General features: G+C 37.3%; 1 protein-coding gene across 1 annotated transcript in view; it reads right to left on the bottom strand.

Moving 5' to 3' along the window:
- The window catches only part of LOC144027169 (adhesion G protein-coupled receptor D2), an 80178-nt gene that overhangs the window by 21146 nt on the left and 38095 nt on the right, over positions 1–20937 (bottom strand). Inside the window, 3 exon segments of the mRNA XM_077534495.1 lie at positions 13010–13157; positions 16037–16090; positions 20203–20244. Of these exon segments, the coding sequence (XP_077390621.1) occupies positions 13010–13157; positions 16037–16090; positions 20203–20244 (244 nt within the window).

Genomic DNA, 20937 nt, shown 5'->3' with positions numbered 1-20937 from the left:
TTTTAACAATTGATCTCTCATGTGCGCATCCGCAGCCTTTTAATTAGCCGGCAAAGTTTATTTAGCAATAGAATACTCACAGCCATTAGTACACATATTGCACCTGTCTGCAAAGTATGACCACAGATAGACAATCGAAGGAGAAGTAAATGTCTTTTCTTACTCCATGACAATGGGTCTTAACTTTGTGATTTTCCATCCATCCATCCATTTTCTTGACCGCTTATTCCTTACAAGGGTCGCGGGGGGTGCTGGCGCCTATCTCAGCTGGCTCTGGGGAGTAGGCGGGGGACACCCTGGACTGGTTGCCAGCCAATCGCAGCGTTGTGATTTTGTTTTCCATAAAGTGTATAGTTCTTTTCATGTCCATGCAGCTTAAAGTGGAAGTCAATCTTAAATATTTCTTGACAATAATATGGTATATGTGACCTCAGTAGTCTAAACTTGACATTGTGATTAATACTAGATTTGTGGAATAAGATTTATGAAGTAAAATCCAGCCATTTTTATCCATCTCAGGGGGCGGCCATTTTGCCACATGCTGTCGACTAAAGATGACATCACGGTTGCTCAGGGCTCAGGCAACGACCAATCACAGCTCACCTGATTTCTGAAGCTGCGGTGTGATTGGTTGTTACCTGAGACCTGAGCAATACTGATGTCATCTTCAATTAACAGCAAGTGGTAAAATGGTCGCCCTATGAGATGGATAAAAACGGCTGGATTTTGCTGCTTAACTCATATCCCACTAAATCAACATTAGTGGGGCTGCATAAAGCACAGTCAAAAAAAAATGGGGTTGAGTTTCCCTTTAAAGAAGTGTTTCTTTAGTTTTGAGAGATAGCTAGTTATGCTGGACAATTCGAATTTATGTAGTTAGGTGTCTCACTAGCCAGGTTTAAATCTACCTATTTTTATTCGAATTTTTAAGAATTGCAAAAAGAAACTGAATGGAAACGCCAGAAATTTTGAAGCGTATCGAAAAAAGGAAAATGCACATTTGGGCTATGGAAACAGGTTTTGTGAATAATCGCAGATATGCAAGTAGAACACAAGTAGAACATTTTGACTGGATATTACATCACACGTACGTTTGTAGTCGCAAAGTAATGGCGGACGATAAAGTAAGGTATGTTTGGGGGCACGACAAAACAGAAATATTTTTGGAATTAATTAAAGAAGCTAATATTAATGCAATTTTAAATGGAAAACAGCAAAGAAACGCTATGGTTTATCAAGAATTACAAAAGCAAACATACGACGTCATCGCATGGCGCAGTCGCTTCCTGTCCTTCTAAATTATTGGTGGATCACATCTTTATGCTGTATACCTCCACCTACAGCGGCGGAGGCCCCTCTCAATATTTGCAAAAGAAGAACAGTTGGAAATGGACATAAATCTGCTTACGCATTTTCACAAAATTCGCTGAAAAACATTTGGATGGAAACCTGACTACTGACTCACCAAACTCATGGGGTTCGATCAAACCCAGGTCAGGAACCGCAGCTATTGATTAAAAACAAGCACCTAGGTCAGGTGATCAGTCATCGTGCTAAACTGAAACGGCACAGTCTGACATACCAGCCCCCACCGGTTTGTCCAAACAGCCCGTAAACGGCTTCGAAACACCCAAAGCCTTCCACCATCTATATTCTCTTGTCTTTCTTTCGTTTGAGTGACTATGAGGACTAGCAGCTGCAGCCTCTCAGTGCTCGCGCTCAGCCGGTGGAAGGCAATAGGTTTAGCAGACGAGGAGTCGAGGTAGATTTATGGCAAGGGAGGTGACCTCTGGGGCCGTAACACGGTGATGGGTGAGTGGCTCTCAACGGTAAGCTACTGGCACTTGACAAAGTGCCCGAAGCAGAATGAATTTACTTCTCTTTTCCTCAATCATCAAGCAGCCACTGCCCTGACCCCCATCCTGACTGCTATAACAAGATCTCCCATCTCACAAGGGCCTGAAAAATTTACTGTCACATCTACTTTTCAATGAGCTCAAGCGAGCACTTCTTTCACCTTCAGCGGAGCAGGTACCGGTGTGGAGGAGGACTAACCTGCCCCTGTGCGTGGTTGCCATCTTTTAATGTGTCTGTGAGTATGTGTATGTGTGAGAGAGAGAAAGTCGTACAATATGTTTAATAATAATAATAATAATAATAATAATAATAATGATAATAATAATAATAATAATAATAATAATAATAATAATAATAATAATAATAATAATAATAATAATAAATTACCAATGAGACAAAAAACAGAAATATAGTCAATATATTCTTAAATATTTGTTTACAAAGTTCACAAAGGTCATGGCAATACATATGACAACTAAAATTTTTACTGTAAAATTAGGAACCAATACCCTATAAAATACTATGCATACGCACGCATATGTGCACACTGATCAACAGTCAACATAAAGTTTGTGTTTATAGTCACTTTTATTAGCGTAATCATGGTAGAAAAAAAGAGATTTTAATATGTAGATTTATTATGCAATAAATCTTGATGCATGCATATTTATTTCTCTTTCTGGCTATGTTGTTGGTGAAGGTGAATAACTTTACAAAATACTAGAGTCCAATGGTTGGAATTACACTGACAAGCCACACCATTATGATGAATCCTTTATCAAGGTCAAGTCAAGTCAAGTCAACTTTTTTTTTTTACTGTCATCTTTATTTATATAGCGCTTTCAAACAGCCTTAGCTGTCACAAAACGCCTTACAAAAACACAACAAAACAAAATAAAACATTAACAGCAATACAATTAGTGTTGTTCCGATACCGTTTTTTTGGCCCCCAATACCGATACCGATACCCAGCTTTGCAGTATCGGCTGATACCGATACTTAAGGTTTTTTTCCACAACATGAAAAAGCTGTCCTGCCATTGGTTCAGAGCATTCAAGGGCCAATAGGATATCTTAGATCGGCATTCAGTGAACATGTCACATACCAGTGAATGTCGTACACCAGCAAGACACAAGATGCTGCATCCAAAATCCTATATTAGCATTGGAATTAATGGTATCGGCATGTTACTTGTGAGTAGTCACCGATACCGATACCACTGGTTTAATGCAGTATCGGTATCGGAACAACACTAAATACAATACAATCACAACAAATCAACACTTTTTTTCATTCCTACTACATACACTTTAATATTTGAAGCAGTTATAGATGAAAGAGGACAGAACGCGATGAGACGTGATCACAACATGCATGACGTCACACACGTCTGCTACAAGCTAAGTTTGCTTACAAGCTAGCTCGTTAACAAGCAGTAATGATGTCTTATTTGGTTTAAAAGTTCTTATTGACATTCTCAGGAAATTAGCAATATGATTATTATTGTGGTTCTACTTTGCAGTTTAGAATGTTTTACTGTTTCGTTTTCCATAAAAATCAAACCAATACATAAAACAATGTTTTTTGTATACAATATCTATCTATCTATCTATCTATCTACTGTATGTAGAATTGCAGCATAAAACCTAAAAATAAATAAATAATCAAATGTTTGGTCCAATCAAAATCTCTTGACATTGTCAACGGTCAATCAAAACTGTTTGGGTTTGGGTATAATTACATGCCCATAGTGTTGTGGCTTGTTGGTGTGTACCATAACTAGGCCCATTAGATAGATGGGAAAACAATCACAAAGCTCCAATAACTTCAGTTTTTTTCTTATGACGATATGTGACAAACGATTTTAAAGTTTAGCCTGCAGTTACCATTTCATGGATGTATTTATGATTCAAAATTCAGGGTGTATCATTTGTCTTTTTAAGCCTCAGCCACTGATAACACGTAAGGATTTTAAGGACTTTATCTTGCTCAGGAAATAGAACGGTTTTCTCAAATTCACATGTTTTAGTTGATGATAAACATTAATATTCAAAATCTTTGCAGAAGAAAGTTGTGGAGGGCCCTATGACTGGATTTGCCTTGGGCCCTCAAAAGTTGCAGTAAATGAAAAATGTTGCTAACATAACGACAGTCAGTCATCTCTTTAACACACTGCGCTTGATTGCTTGTACCGCCCACACACGTGCATGTACACAAACATGCAAAACAACATTAGCATTACTCCCTATGGCGACAAGAGGAGAGTTGATTTTAAAAATAAAAATTCTGGTTTAAAAATATAAGCGTAAAACTTTTTTTTTTATTTTTGCATTTCATTTTGTACCTCATCAGGACTGTGTGGGCCAGATGTGGCCCGTAGACCATTTTACGCCAAAGGCCTGCTATTAGACATTAGTGACCCAGGTGAAGCAGTACTGAAGGTTATACCTCCGAGTACATACAATACTCGCGGTTTGATTTGGCTATAAAATCCAACACTGTCACATACTTTCATACCTTCCTACCCAAGCTGGAGAGAGTAAATATCAAATTTGGAAACCCTTAATGACTGTATGTTAATTTTTGTTCCAGATCCTCTGATTGTATATTAAAGCGTTTTAATTTGAGATTCAAAATTGCCCGGAAATGTAAAAAAAAATAAATGAAAAACGTGACTGGTTGCCCGTCCTGTCCTTATGTGCTGGCTCTATGATTGATTGGCTTCTAGAGTGGTATATGACATAAATAAATGGATGTAAAAATCATCTTGTGAAAACATAGTGAGGTATTATTTGAAGAATGTGCCAATTAAAAAACAGGATAATTAGTGTCTGAGTTCAAGTGGAGAAGTAGTTCAGAAAATGTATGAAAGGATAATATATATGTGGACAATAACTTGGATCTGTCTCTGAATAAAAAGTGTTTGAAAAAGGCCTTATGAAAATTCCGAGTGAACGAGTCGAGTAGCAGTGGCTCAGCAAACATCGTTTTTTTTTTTTTTTTTTTAACTTTCAATTCTCCTAAGCATCCGAGCTTCACAGCCCCTAGGGCTATTGCCTTTCTCAATCTGTCCCTGGAGGGACAGGAGTTATGGTCCCTGTCGATTGAGGAGAAAGGGATGTTATTCCCCTGTCACCTACTGGCCGTGCCGCCATCCTCTCTGCCCTGATCTACGGCCCGATTCACCCCTCTTTACCCCCTCTCTTTCTCTTCCCCACTTTGGCTCATCGTAAGCTGCCAGCGTGTCGTTGCCACGGGCTGTTGAGATGCATATGATGGAGAACAGTCCTGGCGAATGGAGTAGCAAGAGAGTGATATTGGTTTTGTGGTACTGTTGGCAGTTGCAGTGGAGTGGTGATGCCTCAGTACTGAGGTGGTCAGTAATGATAATTCTCAGGTGTAAGTACAGTTACTTTTTGGTGTAATTGCACATCCACTACAGTAGGTGGCAGCAGCACTCATTTATTTATTTATTTATTGATGTATTAATTAACTTGCAGGCAAATTGTTGCACTTCAATGTTTTCTGTGACAAATTAAAAAAACATGAAAGTTTTTGTAATTTGATTTGATTCTTTCATTTATCTATTTTGTTTTCTTTAATGTTAATAAGGATATAATGTTACATGGATGCATACTTATGACAATTATATTGACAAAAATTTATATTTATTATTTTTTTATTGCATTTTTTTTTTTACGCAATAAAGTGTATTTGCACATCCACTACAGTAGGTGGCAGTGGCACTCTCATTTATTTATTTAATAATTCATTTATTTCCAGACAAATTGCTGCACTTCAATCTTTCCTGTGACTGACTAAAAAACATGAACGATTTTGGAATTTGCGTTCTTTAATTTTTGTGTTCTTTAATGTTAAAAAGTGTTACATAGATGTGTACTAACAATAATATTGACAAACAATACTTTTTATAGTTGCGGCGAAGAAATGGAGGAGGCGGGGGTTCAAATGTTTACTTCTTCCTGGGGGGGATGATTGCACAGATCCACTAGGAGCAAATCAGGATTCAGTGTCTTGCTCAAGGAAACGTTGACATAGTCAGGAGGGGTGAGGCTCAAACCCACAACCTGACGAATGGGAGACGACCATTTTACCACTGAGCCACGCCGCCCGATTTAGATAAACATTTGTGACTTGAATAATATCAGCCCTACCTATTTTTTTAGGTAATTTTTAGCAAAATTAAGTCTGAAAAGTTGTACAAATAGAGTCCCAAATTCTCGACTCATAAATAATGGCAAACATGTCATTGAATAAAACACAAACATATCTAGTCATCTGACCGCTGAACCTCATTTAAGGGGCCCATATTTGGACTTCCTGACTGAATGGAACAATTAGGATGAGTCAGACAAAAAAAAAAAAAAAAAAAGACTTGCTTTGGTTTTGAAAAAAAAAATAATAATTAATTATATTGGAATGATTCCCAAGACTAGCCTATGGTCTAACGAGACAAAGTTGAACTTTTTGGAAGTTGTGTGTCTCATTACCTCTGGCTAAATCGAACAAGGCATTTTCATAAAAAAGAGCATCATAACAGCAGTCAAACATGGTGGTGGTCTGGGGCTGCTTCGCTTATTCAAGACCTGGACGTCTTACTGTGATTGATGAAACTATGAATACTTCTGATCTTTACCAGAAAATCCTCAGGGAGAATGTTCAACCACCGCCACCAATGAACGTCAACACTGACAACAATACATCAGACACGTGCGAAAGACATGACTTCCAGACCTCAATGAGCTCAGATCCATTTCTATAATGGCCAACACTCAACCTCCTTTAGGCCCTTGTGCGCCATTCAGAGTTTTGAGGGTCTTTCTGGGTGAAGCAATAAATAAATAAGCACATAAATACTGTAGATGAATAACCCCAGAATGGAAGCGCTTGTAACTTGGCCATCCATCATCCATCCTATTACCACGCACTCAGCGGCACCTGCAGTATGTATAATGCAGTCAGCCTCTGTAAGCAGATACAAATTCAACGCGTTCACAACCTCAATTTGTTATCGCTGACAATGCCACAGCTTCTGCTCTGTTGTTACTCTGAATTATGAATAGACTCTCCTCTCGGGACTTAGGTCGGCAGGTGACAGCAAAAGCGTTCTTACGCAGAACAGCAGCATACAACAAATTTGAGTTTATGCTTTGAAGCGCATGGGTGAATATGCATAAACAATTTCCCTTAAAGCCACTTAAGAAGCATCAAAGAGGCTCGATTTGTCATGTTTTCATTTGTTTCACTGGGCATGATGAATTTCGAATCCAGCACATACTGTGGCCAACTTGTTTGAATGATTTCTTTCCAAATAATCAAAGGGTTTGACGTTAAAACCAGAAAAAACACAGCCACACATTCTGACATAAACTCACCCACTTAACTCATTCACTCCCAGCCATTTTTACAGAAGCAATCCCGTTCGCCCCTGGCTGTTTTACTAGATTTTGACTGATTTTGCAAGGCCCACAGAATATTGTGTTCAATTGCTATAAAAGCATGGAATCTACAACAAGAAAGATTAAAGTCTCTTCTTTCATCAGGAAAAAAAAATATGTTTCTATCTGTTTCCGTTTTGCAGCAATTAGCATTAGAAGACAGCTAAGTTTCATCAGTTTTCACAAATCTATTTAAAATTCTAAGTAATTTATTTATTTTTTCTAGATGGCCCTGGTTGATCTCCTTTGCTCTGCTGCCATCTGCTGGCCGTTTGTGTAATAACTACCATTTCTGCAACCGTTCTTTGCAGTTGAGAGGCTGCATCAAAGCCTTCTGTATGCTCTAGCATAAAAAAAACAAAAACAAAAAAAACCCCGTATAAATAGGTCTTTGGGACACTTACAACATTTAAAAAAAACTTATTTACACGTTATTGGGAGCAAATGAGTTAATCTTATCCATGTATTTTGCCAATCGCTTTCAAAATCATAACGGATCTAATTTAATTTGTAAGAAAAATGTAAGAGAAGTAAAGAATTGTGTTTCTTCTTATCTTGGCTGAACTTTTGAGCCTAGTTTGGTCAGACCAGATGTAGAATTAGTGCACATCACTTTCCATCAGGAAGACAATGAACACGGACTGCTCACAGGCCAAAGACTACCGGGACACTTACACACCGCACCGGCAATGTGCAATTTTTTTCTGGTGTGTTAATCATGAATGTGATGTAAATTCCATAGCAACTTGTGGGTGCGTGCACATCAATGAGCTTTTGCGCTAAATAAGATCAATATTCACCTTCTATCGTAATGTTTTAGGATTTTAAATGAAAGAAAGTGGCCAGAGGGATAAGTGAATTATGAATTCACATGTATAATATAATGTGGTGTTCCACAGGGTTCAGTTCTCGTGCCTCTGCTGTTTTTATTGTATCTGATGCCCCAGGCTTCCAAAGTGCTCTATAAATATAGTGTTGAGAGATGTAAGCCATCATCCTCACTTAAAGCAATAACAGATGAATTTTAACTTGGTGGTTGGAAATTATTTACAGTAATATCCAAGATCAAGAATTACAGAACATAATTCATGCCTTTTTCGTTCAACAAACGAAAAGAAGATACTTCAGAAGGATACTTACAATCTACCTGAGTCACACCGGTTGAAAATATGATAAACTTGACATTGTCATTATGGCAGAGCACTTATCATGGCTGTTTTGGTGAGGCATAGGGAAATAGTACCCAGATGACACTGTCATTACACCATTGTTGGGGAGCATGCGATCCTGTTGCATGTCAATGAAGTGGTCTAACTATGCATGACAAGTTTAGTTGTGTCAGAGAAGGTTACATAGGAGGAGAAAGCAGTGTTGATGGTAATCAATGTGTATACTACAGTATTTGAAAAAGACACATGTCCTATGTATTTGCAAATGATGTTAAGGAACATATTAGGGAAAGAGGGAAAGGTGTGTCAAATGCTGATAGTCCTGACAGGACTAACAATTATTTCTTTTTATTTTAAATTAAAATAAAAAATAATACATTTTAATTTCATTTCATTTAAAATAATTATTTAATGAAAAACTCATTTAAATATATACTGTAGTGTTTCCCAATCTTTTTTTTTGAGCCAAGACACCCATTTTAATGACAAAAATCTCAAGCCACACCATCAAACAAAAATGTAACACCAAAAATACTGAATAATGATTGTATCAATTTAGCCACATATTGACTGAATGTGAAATTTGCACCTGTTTAGTTGAAGCTTCTCGCAGGAAACCAGGACTTATTCTGTTGAACGAAAGCAGGTGAATTCTACTCTCTGCCATTTATTTGTTCAGTCTGTTAATGTTACTATATTTGTAATTAAGAAATAATATTTTGGACAAATGAATTTAAATTGGATAATTTTCCACTGCACCCCTAATGATCTCTCATGGCACACTAGCATGCCACAGCACCTTGGTTGGAGTTTGAATAATAATTTCTAGGATTTTTTGAGATAACTACTTATTCTTTGCTCATCGAGATGAAGGCTTTAACAAAGCTAAATGATGACATGAGCTCACACAGACCCGGCATTTTATTCCTGTTTAAAAGGACTCGCAACCTTCAACTTAGCCATTGTGTGGGGCCATCTCATCAGGAATGCAACACTCATGCACATACACAAACACCCACGTAACCTTTCCCCTTTCAATTCAACCCGCCCACCCCCCACCGCCGCCACGACCACCAACACTTCAACCCCTCTTCTGTCATATTGCACACGTCCTTTTCTGTTTCTTTCTTTGTGATTCCTCCATATACAGTATATGTTTACCATCAACCGCCGTCTGTCCTACCATATGCGGTACACAGAAAAATGGAAAAGTGATAAAGTAATATAAAATATAAAAGCATGTTGATGGTAGGTTGTCCTTGTAGATACAGATCACAAAATAATCACTCAAGAGGAAGAAGTTTTGAAAGGAAATATATGTTCTGCTACCAGTTTAAGTCCACTTGAAAGCAGTGCAAGCAGCACTAATTAGTATGTACCTCTCTGTTACACTTAAAATAAGTTAACTTTGATTTTTGTGCAGTTTAATTCAAGTATAATTGCATTTTTTTTTATCTACAGTGTACTAACACAGCACGTACAGTATACCAGTACATGTAAACCAACTGAAAATACATTATAAAATGTGTTTATTAAAACTTTAAAACCTTATCATTATGTAACATTCAGCAGCATGATGATTAGTTATAATTTATTGTTTATGTACTTTATGTTGTCACAGGCCTGCACTTATGAGTGTGTCCTTGCTACATGTAATATACAGCAAGTCTGTACTGTACACTGTATGTCTGAGTGCTCGGCCATAAAGTCAGTCAATCATGCACACGCAATTTGCATGCGGTAACATTGAGACGGGAGTAGATTGAAGCAGCAAATGGTCTGAATAATCTCATCTGACAAACATTTATTTTCGTGATTGTGTTACATTAAACACATTATTTGTGATGCAGGGCCTCATTTGTCTGCTTACGGGGTGGTCTCATTCGCATAAATGTGACAGTGACACTAACTGTGCGCTGAGTAAGTGAACGGAGCATTCCGAGTGTCGAGGACCATGCAAATCACCTGCGAAAGAAACACGGAATGAAGGGCTGCATGAAACTGCACACTCAGTGCGTGTAAAACACCGATATGGTTCACATGGTAATGTCACAAACAATAATACACATTATTTGTGTCGGTAAATTTTCTATGAAAGTTTCACACCTGAATAGCTGAATTGCTGTCAAAGATTGTAATACATCCTGGTAGAATTTGCATCCAAATAAATGCTGAGGATAAATTGATGGTTCTCTTATTAGGCGTGATGGAATAAAACAAGAAATATGTAGACATGCAATATTTGACAATGATATGACATATAACTAAGTTTGATTATACTGTAAAAGCACTACTATACCGTAAAATCATGAATAACATGCACCTCTGTATAATATGCAACCAACTCAAAATCACCCTTAAAAGTATTTTTTGCTCTGTATTTGTGTGTAATCCGGTTTCCTGATTTGCACTTATTAAGTTAATTAAAGTTAATTAAAAAACTAAAATAAAATCTTATTCTTATATATCAGCATACCACATAGCAAATACTTATTAGAACCTAAGCAATCACAACTGCTGGATGTGGTAAGATCCTTATCTGTCAACAACCCAAATATACGTACAAAGTCGCAAATTAACTATTTCCGACTAAACTCGTAACATTTCTCTCATAACACTGTGGTACATTGATTTTTGCAATCAAAAATGATTTCCTCCACTTTCTGCTATGTCTAAATGGGGTACATGCCAAAGAGGAGGCGGGACTTCCGACTTCTGTACGTCACACACCTACGTAACGTTTCCGGTTACTGTTTGTGACAAATAGTCCACGTCCCAATACTTGCACTTCCACTCTTGTGCCCCTCAATTGTCAATGGGTGCGAGCGTGTAGTGTGACTCAGTTCTCCAAAGCATTTCAGAGCATTTCAGACAAGTAACATTTTTTTAGTGTGTTACAGGGTCTTAACCACCACAAAATCTTGTAAAGTCCTAAACTATTAGCCATATATTGACAACTGTTCAGGTAGCAATTAAAAAGAAAAGACTAATATATAAACAATAGGGGTGTGAATTGCCTAGTACCTGACGATTCGATTCGTATCACGATTCACAGGTCACGATTCAATTCGATACCGATTAATCCCGATACGAATTTATAAGTCGATTGTTGCGATTTTTTTTCATTCAAATTTAGAAAATACTAATCAGTAAGCTTGTAGAGTGTAAGATTTATATGAAAATGTATTATTTATTTATCTGAAATTTCAGTCTTATAGAGGTTGTAATCTGTTTCATGTTTGAACAGCATTAAAATAAAATATTAAGGCTTAATGTTCCGTTCATATAACATTTTTCCATGCTCAAAGTGTGAATCCTAACCCGAAGTCAGACGTTTTGTTGAATATTTTTCCATTAAAAATTGAAGTTTAAAAATCGATTCACAAACACACAAAAAAAAAGGCAATGATGATAAGACGTTGAATCGGTAAGACTACCGAATGAACAATTCTGAGCTCTTAATGCAAAAACTCAAAAAAAAAAAAAAAAAAAATCGATTTTTTTTTAATTGAATCGATTCGAGAATCGCGCGATGTAGTATCGCGATATATCGCCGAATCGATTTTTTTTAACACCCCTAATAAACAATATGTAATTGCTTGACTACCTGCTTTTGGTGTGCTTGATAAATTTAATTAAAAACATTTCAATGTGGCCCTTGTATCATTCAATTTTTCTGCATGTGACCCTCGCAGGAAAAAGTTTGGACACTCCTGATTTAGATAGCCGTTAAATAAAATTTGAATATAAGTCTGAACATGAAATCATGGCATGAAATGAGAGATTAACCACTCCTTTAACTTGACCTAGAATCTGGTAACTCACCATTTGTACACACTGAAGCATATTGTTAAGTCACCTCCTCCAGATCGATTGATGTCAGTGTGTCTGGTTAGTGTTACAGTAAACCGGATATTTCTGATGTCTGATTTCACTCAACAGCCACACAGGGCCTGGCGCTAATGCATCACAGATAGGCCAGCTGCTGAACTGTGGCGAAATTGATTGTATTTAAACGTCAGTTTGGCGGCTGTGAGATTTCTAAAATATTGACATTGGTAAATAGTAATTGGCAGTTTTAGGAAAACATTCAAATTAAGTGAGCAGATATTTCAGTGTTCCTTTAGTTTTGCTATCTAGCTAGTTCTGCTAGACTAGAATTGTTGAAATTGGCATTGTAAATTATGCAGTTAGGACTCTGAATCCCATCACTCCACTCTATATTTATAGAGCACTAAAAAAAAACAAAAAAACAAAAAAAAACTTGTTTTCTGACGATAGTGACAGCTAATACAATGAAACAGCAGAGGCCCCAGAATTGAACCCTGTGGAACACCATATGTTCCGTTGCACGTTTTCTTCTGACCACTTTCTTTTTTTGCCCGACATAGTCAGTATGAAGGGATTACAATAAAGAAATCACATGACAATCAAACCCAGTTTAAGAGTCGCTGCACTAAATTGTAAAAAGAAACTGTGAATCATGCTTGTAACAGGTTGATTTTTTTTCCTATGACAACTTACTTGTGGTACTGTCTTCCTCCTTCTGCTGACCTTGGGTGTTGCCGTTATGGAAGGTGCTCGAATCCTCCTGGCTGGAGGTTGCTACTGGTGGTAAACTGACCGGACGAGAGCTGGTGACTGAGCTGGATGGACGGGAACTGGCACAGTTCTGCAACCAAAGTCAGTACAAGACGATAGAATCAATTCGGATTCAGGATATTTTTTCTTCTTTTTACGAACAGGGACGTAATTGATTTACTGCGTCCTTTTCTAATAAAATTAACAAAACAAATTCAATTTGACCGAGTCCCAAGTTTAATGTAGACACGAGAATAACATGTTGATCCTGCTTCAACAGGTTCTTTGAATTCCAGCGACACCAGCAGCTTCAAATAGCTGCCTGCTCCTCATCAGCGGCCTCGGAAAACAAACCTATTTGCCCAGTGAGTCACACGCTATTTTTTTCCACAGTGCGATGATCTTATGATTCCTTTCACAAGTCATTGGATCATTTTACACATTTCAACAGCAAAATCAACCGTCTTTTTTTCTTCCCATACTGCATCAACATTGAGACTTGCTTAATAATGTGGAAAATGTAAGTCATTTATTTTTAATTTGGCACATTTGTGAAACTATTTAGTAAACCTGTCTGAGATTTACAGTACTACACACACACACACACACACACACACATACATATATATATATATATATATATATATATATATATATATATATATATATATATATATATATATATATATATATATATATATATATATCCATCGATCCATCAGTTTTCTTGATCGCTAATTCCTAGGCGGGGGACACCCTGGACTGGTTACCAGCCAATCGCAGGGCACACAGAAACGAACAACCATCCACATTAACAAGCACACCTAGGGACAATTCGGAGCACCCCATTAACCTGCCATGCATGTCTTGGGAATGTGGGAGGAGACCGGAGTGCCCAGAGAAGATCCATGCGGGCATGGGGAGAACATGCAAACTCCACCCAGGAAGGCCAGAGCCTGGACTCGAACCCGAGTCCTTAGAACTGGGAGGCATATGCAAAATAATTTTGAATATCTATCTACAACAATGATATTAATTAAAAAGAGATGATTCTAGGAAAAATCTTAGCATTTTATATCCTGTTCTAATGTGATTTAAAAAAAAATATAATAATCTAATCCATATCCAGTTTTTAACATTATTTGAGCAGTGTTCGGTAGAGTTGTCCTAATATGATCATGTGATCAGAAATCGGGGCAGATCACGTGATTTTCAGATAAAAAAAGATCAGATTTTTTAATTTTCTCAATTTTTAAAGTCAGCTCTTTTATCTGTTTACTTGATTTTAACCACTGCTGATTTACAACCATATAAAGAGTTATCAGGTTAGGATTTAATTAACTCATTCACTCATTCATTGATGGAAAAAGATGCCGATGCATTTTTGAACATCTCTGTCACTCCAGGCTATTTTTTATTTGGGTCCAGAAACTACTTTCAAAAAGTAATTTGATTGTTTATGTACAAGGGGGAGATTCATGCAGGTCAATACTGGCATCAAATGGTGTTCCACAGGGTTCCATTCTGGAGCCTCTGCTGTTTGACTACTCGTGAGATGAGTACTCACACTGGCATTGGTCTGGGGAAAAATGGCATTGAACATCCCTTTTAACAAATGTGGATATGATCAATTCCTCAACCATCAGGATTATGAAATTATATTTTTTTTAAACCCCTAAATTACCATAAATCTGATAGAAATTGCCTCATTGGCCTAATCCCCTTGATCGTTTCATTTTCTACAACATAAGCCCCCAACTAGTGTCATTCATCTTCAAACGACCCCATACATGCAGTAATAACACCAAAGCTTCTTTTATCCTACACCGTGCGGCACAATACCCAATCCTGTGTTTTACAACGAGGGGATATATGGGGGGGCATGCGCGGTCATCTACAGCCAAATGTCTCCTGTGCAACCAAAGGACAGGTGGATCCGCCATCTCAAACAGGATTTATGGCACAAAACGGCATTAGCTAAAAACTGTCAGGTGGCAGCCATGGCTAAAAAATGCATTCTAGTAGCGGAACCTGGCTAGATTGGAAAAGCAGCACCTCAAGAGCAAGCAGTAAAAATGACAGTAGATGGCGATGGGGTGGGGGTGAAGTTGGGGGGGCTCACCAAAGCCGTGAACAGCCAATATATCAAAGTGAACCAATGGCAAGCCCCCCCCCCCCCCCCCCCCCCCCCCCATTAGCCCCCCAATCCAGTCCAGCTAGCAAACTCATCTGATCTATTTATTTATTTCATTTCCTCACATTCTTACTGTGTCAATCTCCGAGGTGGTTTTGGGGGGGTGCTGCATGATATTTTCAAAATCAATCTGCACTTCGTAATGGTTTCATTCCTTTCGCAATGACCTGATGGGCGCAAGGTGGGGCGTATCGGTGGCTGCGTATGTGCGGGTCAGGGTGCGGTGGGAGGGGCAGGACCGAGTATTAGCGGCAGTAAAGCCTTCACTCACACAACCTCCGAAGTTGATGTGTTCGCTAATAAGGGACAAATCACAATTTGTGTGTGCGCGCTCAGATTTTGGAAATGCCGTTAGTTGTCTGAAAAGTGCACATGTACTGCACGCACACGCGCATACGCATGCTCGAATCTCAGCAGCACCCGACGAAGGTATAAATACTGCTCTGACACTTTAATGCGAGGGGACAGCTTGTCCTGGATTAGAAACTTGTAACCCAGCACAGTGGTTGACATTGCTGGGATGAAGGTGCCGCAATGGGCAGTGTAAAGAGAGAGGGGGGGTAGTGGGGGGCTATTACGGAGGGTGTGTGTTTGATCTATAAGGGCGTCGAACATAGACTGTCGGCTAGTAAGAGGATCGGAGATGTAAGAGGCTCTTTTGTGGCCGGCTCTCATTGGCATTGTTGGAGAGAGGATTTTGTTTCGCCCACAAAAAGAAAATTGGAAAATTTGCGGACACACACACACACACATAGAGAGAATAAAGGATCACATACTGAAAAATTAAGCGCCTTTCTCCTCTCCTTGATCCTGTTGACCGTGGTCCGAACCTAAAGGACAAAAATACTTAATGCATATCTGACATGCACAATTTCACATAATACAAACATGAATTCATTCAAGAGATTTCTTCTTCTTCTTCTTCTTCTTTTTTTTTTTTTTTTTTAATCGAGCGTGCGCTTGTGTGTCCCAGTGCCTAATGGGACTTGAAAGTGACACATAGAGCTGGCAAACTAAGAAGACCACTCGGCGATATCATCTGTCAACACAGACTGGCGAGACCAACAAATGGAGCTATTGGAGGAGAAGGGACCGCCCTTGCAGAACAGATTACATTTTGATACTCCGGATGAACATTGAGATCACGTACCATTGATTCAAAAATTTCAGAAAGGAATTGCTTACTTAACGTTGCTTTTGTATGTTTAAGGAGTTCATTATTATATTTTATAAGCTTTGCCAACCGATATAGTTTTTTTTTTTTTTTTTTTTTTTTTGAGGCAGATGCCAATACTGATTTTTGGCAGAGAATAATACTGGCCATATGTTTTATTATGCATAAAATATGTTTAGGGCTCGACTGATTTGTATTTATTTATTTTTTTGGTTGATGACGTTACCGATTTTTGTCACTAAATAAATAAATAAATAAATGAATAAATAAATAAATAAAATACTGATTGTTGATAAATCGGCCAATTAATTAAAAAAATATAATGCATAAAATATTTTTCCCACCAATGTATTTCAATGGGTGTCAATTATATACGGTAGCAGACAGCCAACTGTAATAAATTGTTTAAAATATAAATATAAATATATATATATGTATATATATATATAAAAGGGGTGTTAAAAAAAATTTATTCGGCAATATATCGCGATATTACATTACGCAATTCTCGAATCGATTCAATAGGCGGCCGGATCGATTTTTAAATGTCCATTTTTGATGGAAAAATATTCAGGAAAAAGTCTTACTTAGGTTTATAATTCACACCTTAGTCATGGAAAAATGTTATATTACTTAATGGAACATTAAGACTTAATATTTTATTTCAAAGCTGTTCAAATATGAAACAGATTACAACCTGTTTGTTAAATACAGTGGCTCACAGTTATGACTGAAATTTCAGATAAATAAATAATACACTTTCATACAAATCTTACAGTGTACATGTTCAAGTTGACTGAATAGTATTTTCTAAAATTGAGTAAAAAAAAAAAAAAAAAAAAATCACAACAATCGGCTTATAAATTCGTATCGGGATTAATCGGTATCGAATCGAATCGTGACCTATGAATCGTGATACGAATTGAATCATCAGGTACTAGGCAATTCACACCCCTAATATATATATATATATATATATATATATATATATATATATATATATATATATATATATATATATATATATATATATATATATATATATATATATATATATATATATATATATATATATATATATATTGTATTTCCGGCTCGGCTCGTGCTTGGAAGTCAAAATAAAGTTCTTAAAAATAAATTGTATTATTGTATTACGTCTTTTAATGAACATATTTCTGTACAAACAGAACTTTTACTTTTAACTAGTTATTTTTACACTACAATTAATTTGTCATGATTAAACTGAACTTGAGACAAGGGCTGGGTTGGGGGAAAAAAAAAAAGAAAAGACTAATCAATATCGAATTGATTTCCTTTTCATAACCTAATATCAATTCATAAAATCATAAATCAATTATTTTAATATGTATTTTTCACCATATATTCTTGAGAAAATAGAATTTTAAAGATCTAAATGTTTTTTGTTTTTTTTATATTGTTCTTTTCTAGAAATTTACAGTTTACAGTACGGTAATTTCCAAGTATTTTCTGTGGTTGAATAGACATCAATTGCGAATTTGAATCTGCTAATTTTGACAAGATACGCAACAAGTATAAAAGCGGGAGAAATTATCATCCATGATTTAATGGGCGAAGATTTCACCGATATGAAAAGCAGCCTCCTGTTGAGGCAATTACATGACACCACTTAATGAATCATTTGACAATGAGGGGAAGGGCATTGTTTTCCATGATGATGGTTATGTGTTAAAGGGCTCCAGCGCACACTCAAGGTTGTGCAATGATGCAAAGTTAAACAATTAACATATGAAAGCTGACAACACCTGCCGACATCCTTGGAGCTGATGGAAATAAAAGGTCATCAAAGCCTTTTAATGCAAGGTGACCACCAAGGAAAAGCTAATTGCAACAAATAATGGGGAGCTATTCTCAGGTAATTAGTGATTTAAAAAAAAAAAAAAAAATGCTGCGTTTTGAGTACATTAGAGGAAAAGCTTGTTCCATGCCATATTCATAAAGGTGGAAAATCAGCTTCATGAATTTTCCGACACTGAGGCAGCATTCTTTAGCATATCAAAGTATTTTCATGTACTTTTTAAATGAAGCTTATATTGACTTTTGGTCCTTATTATTTCATTTTATTTTATAGATTTTTTTTTTTTACATCAGTCAAGTCATCGATCTAAAATGCAGTGGTATCCAAACTACGGCAAGGGGACCATTTGCGGCCCGCTCTCCTTTTTTTTTTTTCTTTTTTTTTTTTTTTTAAAGCGGCCCATGATGTACACTAAAATTAACTCTTTACATGGCCTGCAATACGATTAAAAATAATAATAATTGGGGGGTGGGTGGGGTGTGTGTGTGTAGCGTTAGAAGTGTAGATGTCAAAAAAATGGGGGAAGAGGGTGCATGAGTAATGGGGACTACCACTTAGGGCTGTGCACTTTCAATTATGATTTCAATTATTACACGCCACGATTACAAAACTGGCATCATCGTAACAAAAAAAAAAAAAAAAAAAGATTATTCATCCTAATTTTGAGTGGGTTAAGTTTGAATTTATACTTTCACACTTTTTTTATTTTAAAATAACTATACTTTTTATTTGTCCAAAAGGAACTTGCATAATTATAGTGTTTCAAAGAATTTTATTTGTCTTAACATTTTTTTTACAATTATATATAAAAAATAAATGAATAATCGGGACTTCAATTATTCCCAAAATAATCATGATTAATATGGTTTTCATTATCAATCAGCCCCACTATCACTATTACGATTAATAATAAACTTTTGTAGATATGCAATGACACTAATACATTAGCAGCTAAAATAGCGAAATGCATCTTCAAAACACATATATATATATAGAATATTTCACTAGTATTAAACAGGTTTCTCTGCTTTGAGCAAAAGCATGAGTATTGAATGATTTGCCAAGTGTGCTTCTGGATGCACAGTTATGTTCCTGGGACCTGGCATATGTTCATATATTACCCCCAAATTACAACAACCTTCAGGTCAAGGACAGCCTGAGTTTAGAAAAAGGAATTTCAAAGCCCTAAAAATAAAACAAAGAAGCCACTTAAGCAAGAATGCATCATTGATTTATTTTAAGTGCAAGACCGCTGCACTGTCAGTGCCTCACCTTTGACTGACGGTCAGCTCCTCGAGCATTGAGAAGAAACCACAAAGACAGTTAAGAAATGATACAAAAAGACAAAGGACTATGAAATGTCTTTAAAAGTTGAGTTTTTCCATTTTTGACCAAGAGTGATTTTCATGATGTGCGTCTCATCTCTCTCTGTTACCAGTACAACAGCAGGCCTTATCTAAATGGTAATAATGCCGCATCTCACTATGATATGTTCTCAGTCCTTCATTGCATGTTTCTTCCTCCGTCTTCCGCTCGCTCGGGACCTCGCAAAGCGCCGGCCAACCAACGGCTTTGTCAGGATTCTAAATGGAGGGCCGTGAGTTTAAAAACTTAAAGAGGCAGTGAAATATTAGGCAATGTAGGTGAGCAATGAGTGGCTGAGAACGACGCCGTGTCAGTGTTTAATGGTCGGACTCGGATGCATATAAGTTAGTCCAAGCATGAAGGGCAGCGGGACGCTGGCGTGGAAGAGACGTCCCTCCACCCCCACCCCTCCCTCACTCCCTCCCGTCTCTCAGCGCTCCTTCCGCCATCAAGCGTCGCATACGCACACACGCGCGCACTTGCACAGCTTTTAACCATGGAGCCCATCAGAAACTTGTCATTTCTCTCATTCACTGCGACAGCCTTGAGACACAATGCAGACTTACCTCTGTGTTGTACACCCCATATATCAGGAAGATGAACAGGCCCTGCAAACAGACAAAGGGAGAGGGGTAATAAGATGGGAGGACAAAGTTGTTACACTTGTTTTCTCTCTTATGAGCAAAACAAATAAATAACTCAGCCCTAATGATTGGAATGATGAGCAGTTTATGAAACAAGAAGTCGTGCTTAAAATGTGCGCTTGTACAAACTCAACTGTGCCCTCCTTTGTAACCTCTACAAAAGCAGCGGCCCTCATTCTAACCTTCTCACAAAACATTCAAACCCAAAGTAGAGCTGCATTTATTTATTTTTTCAATACAGATTGTGTGTAAGCCGACATAATACACACAATGCAAGCTCCAAATTCACACTAAAAGAGATGCGCGTTATACAAAAAGAGAGCAACTCGAGCCCGTCAAAACCATCAAGGAAATCCATTGGAGGAGAACAGAGAATGGGAGAGGAGAAGGAGCATAATGAAAAAGATGACACATAAAAGAAGATATTTTGTGTTCAAAGAACACGGCGGTTTGCACCCTGAACCCAACAATACGCTGCCCTTGAATGCATAAACGCTGCACTTTTCGTCACGGAGAAATATGTGGGTTTTTTTTTTTTTTTTTTTTTTTTTTTTTTGGAAGTCTTTGTACATACAAGCTTGCGCTTTCGTCTTAGGGCCCTACTGTAAACCTGTTGCCTCGGTGGAAATGGACACAAAAGAAGGAACATGAAAAGGT

Source organism: Festucalex cinctus, chromosome 10, assembly GCF_051991245.1.
Source record: "Festucalex cinctus isolate MCC-2025b chromosome 10, RoL_Fcin_1.0, whole genome shotgun sequence".
In the NCBI taxonomy this organism is placed as follows: Eukaryota; Metazoa; Chordata; class Actinopteri; order Syngnathiformes; family Syngnathidae; genus Festucalex; species Festucalex cinctus.
Note: the sequence above shows the minus strand (reverse complement) of the source record. Positions and strands in the feature narration are given on the sequence as shown.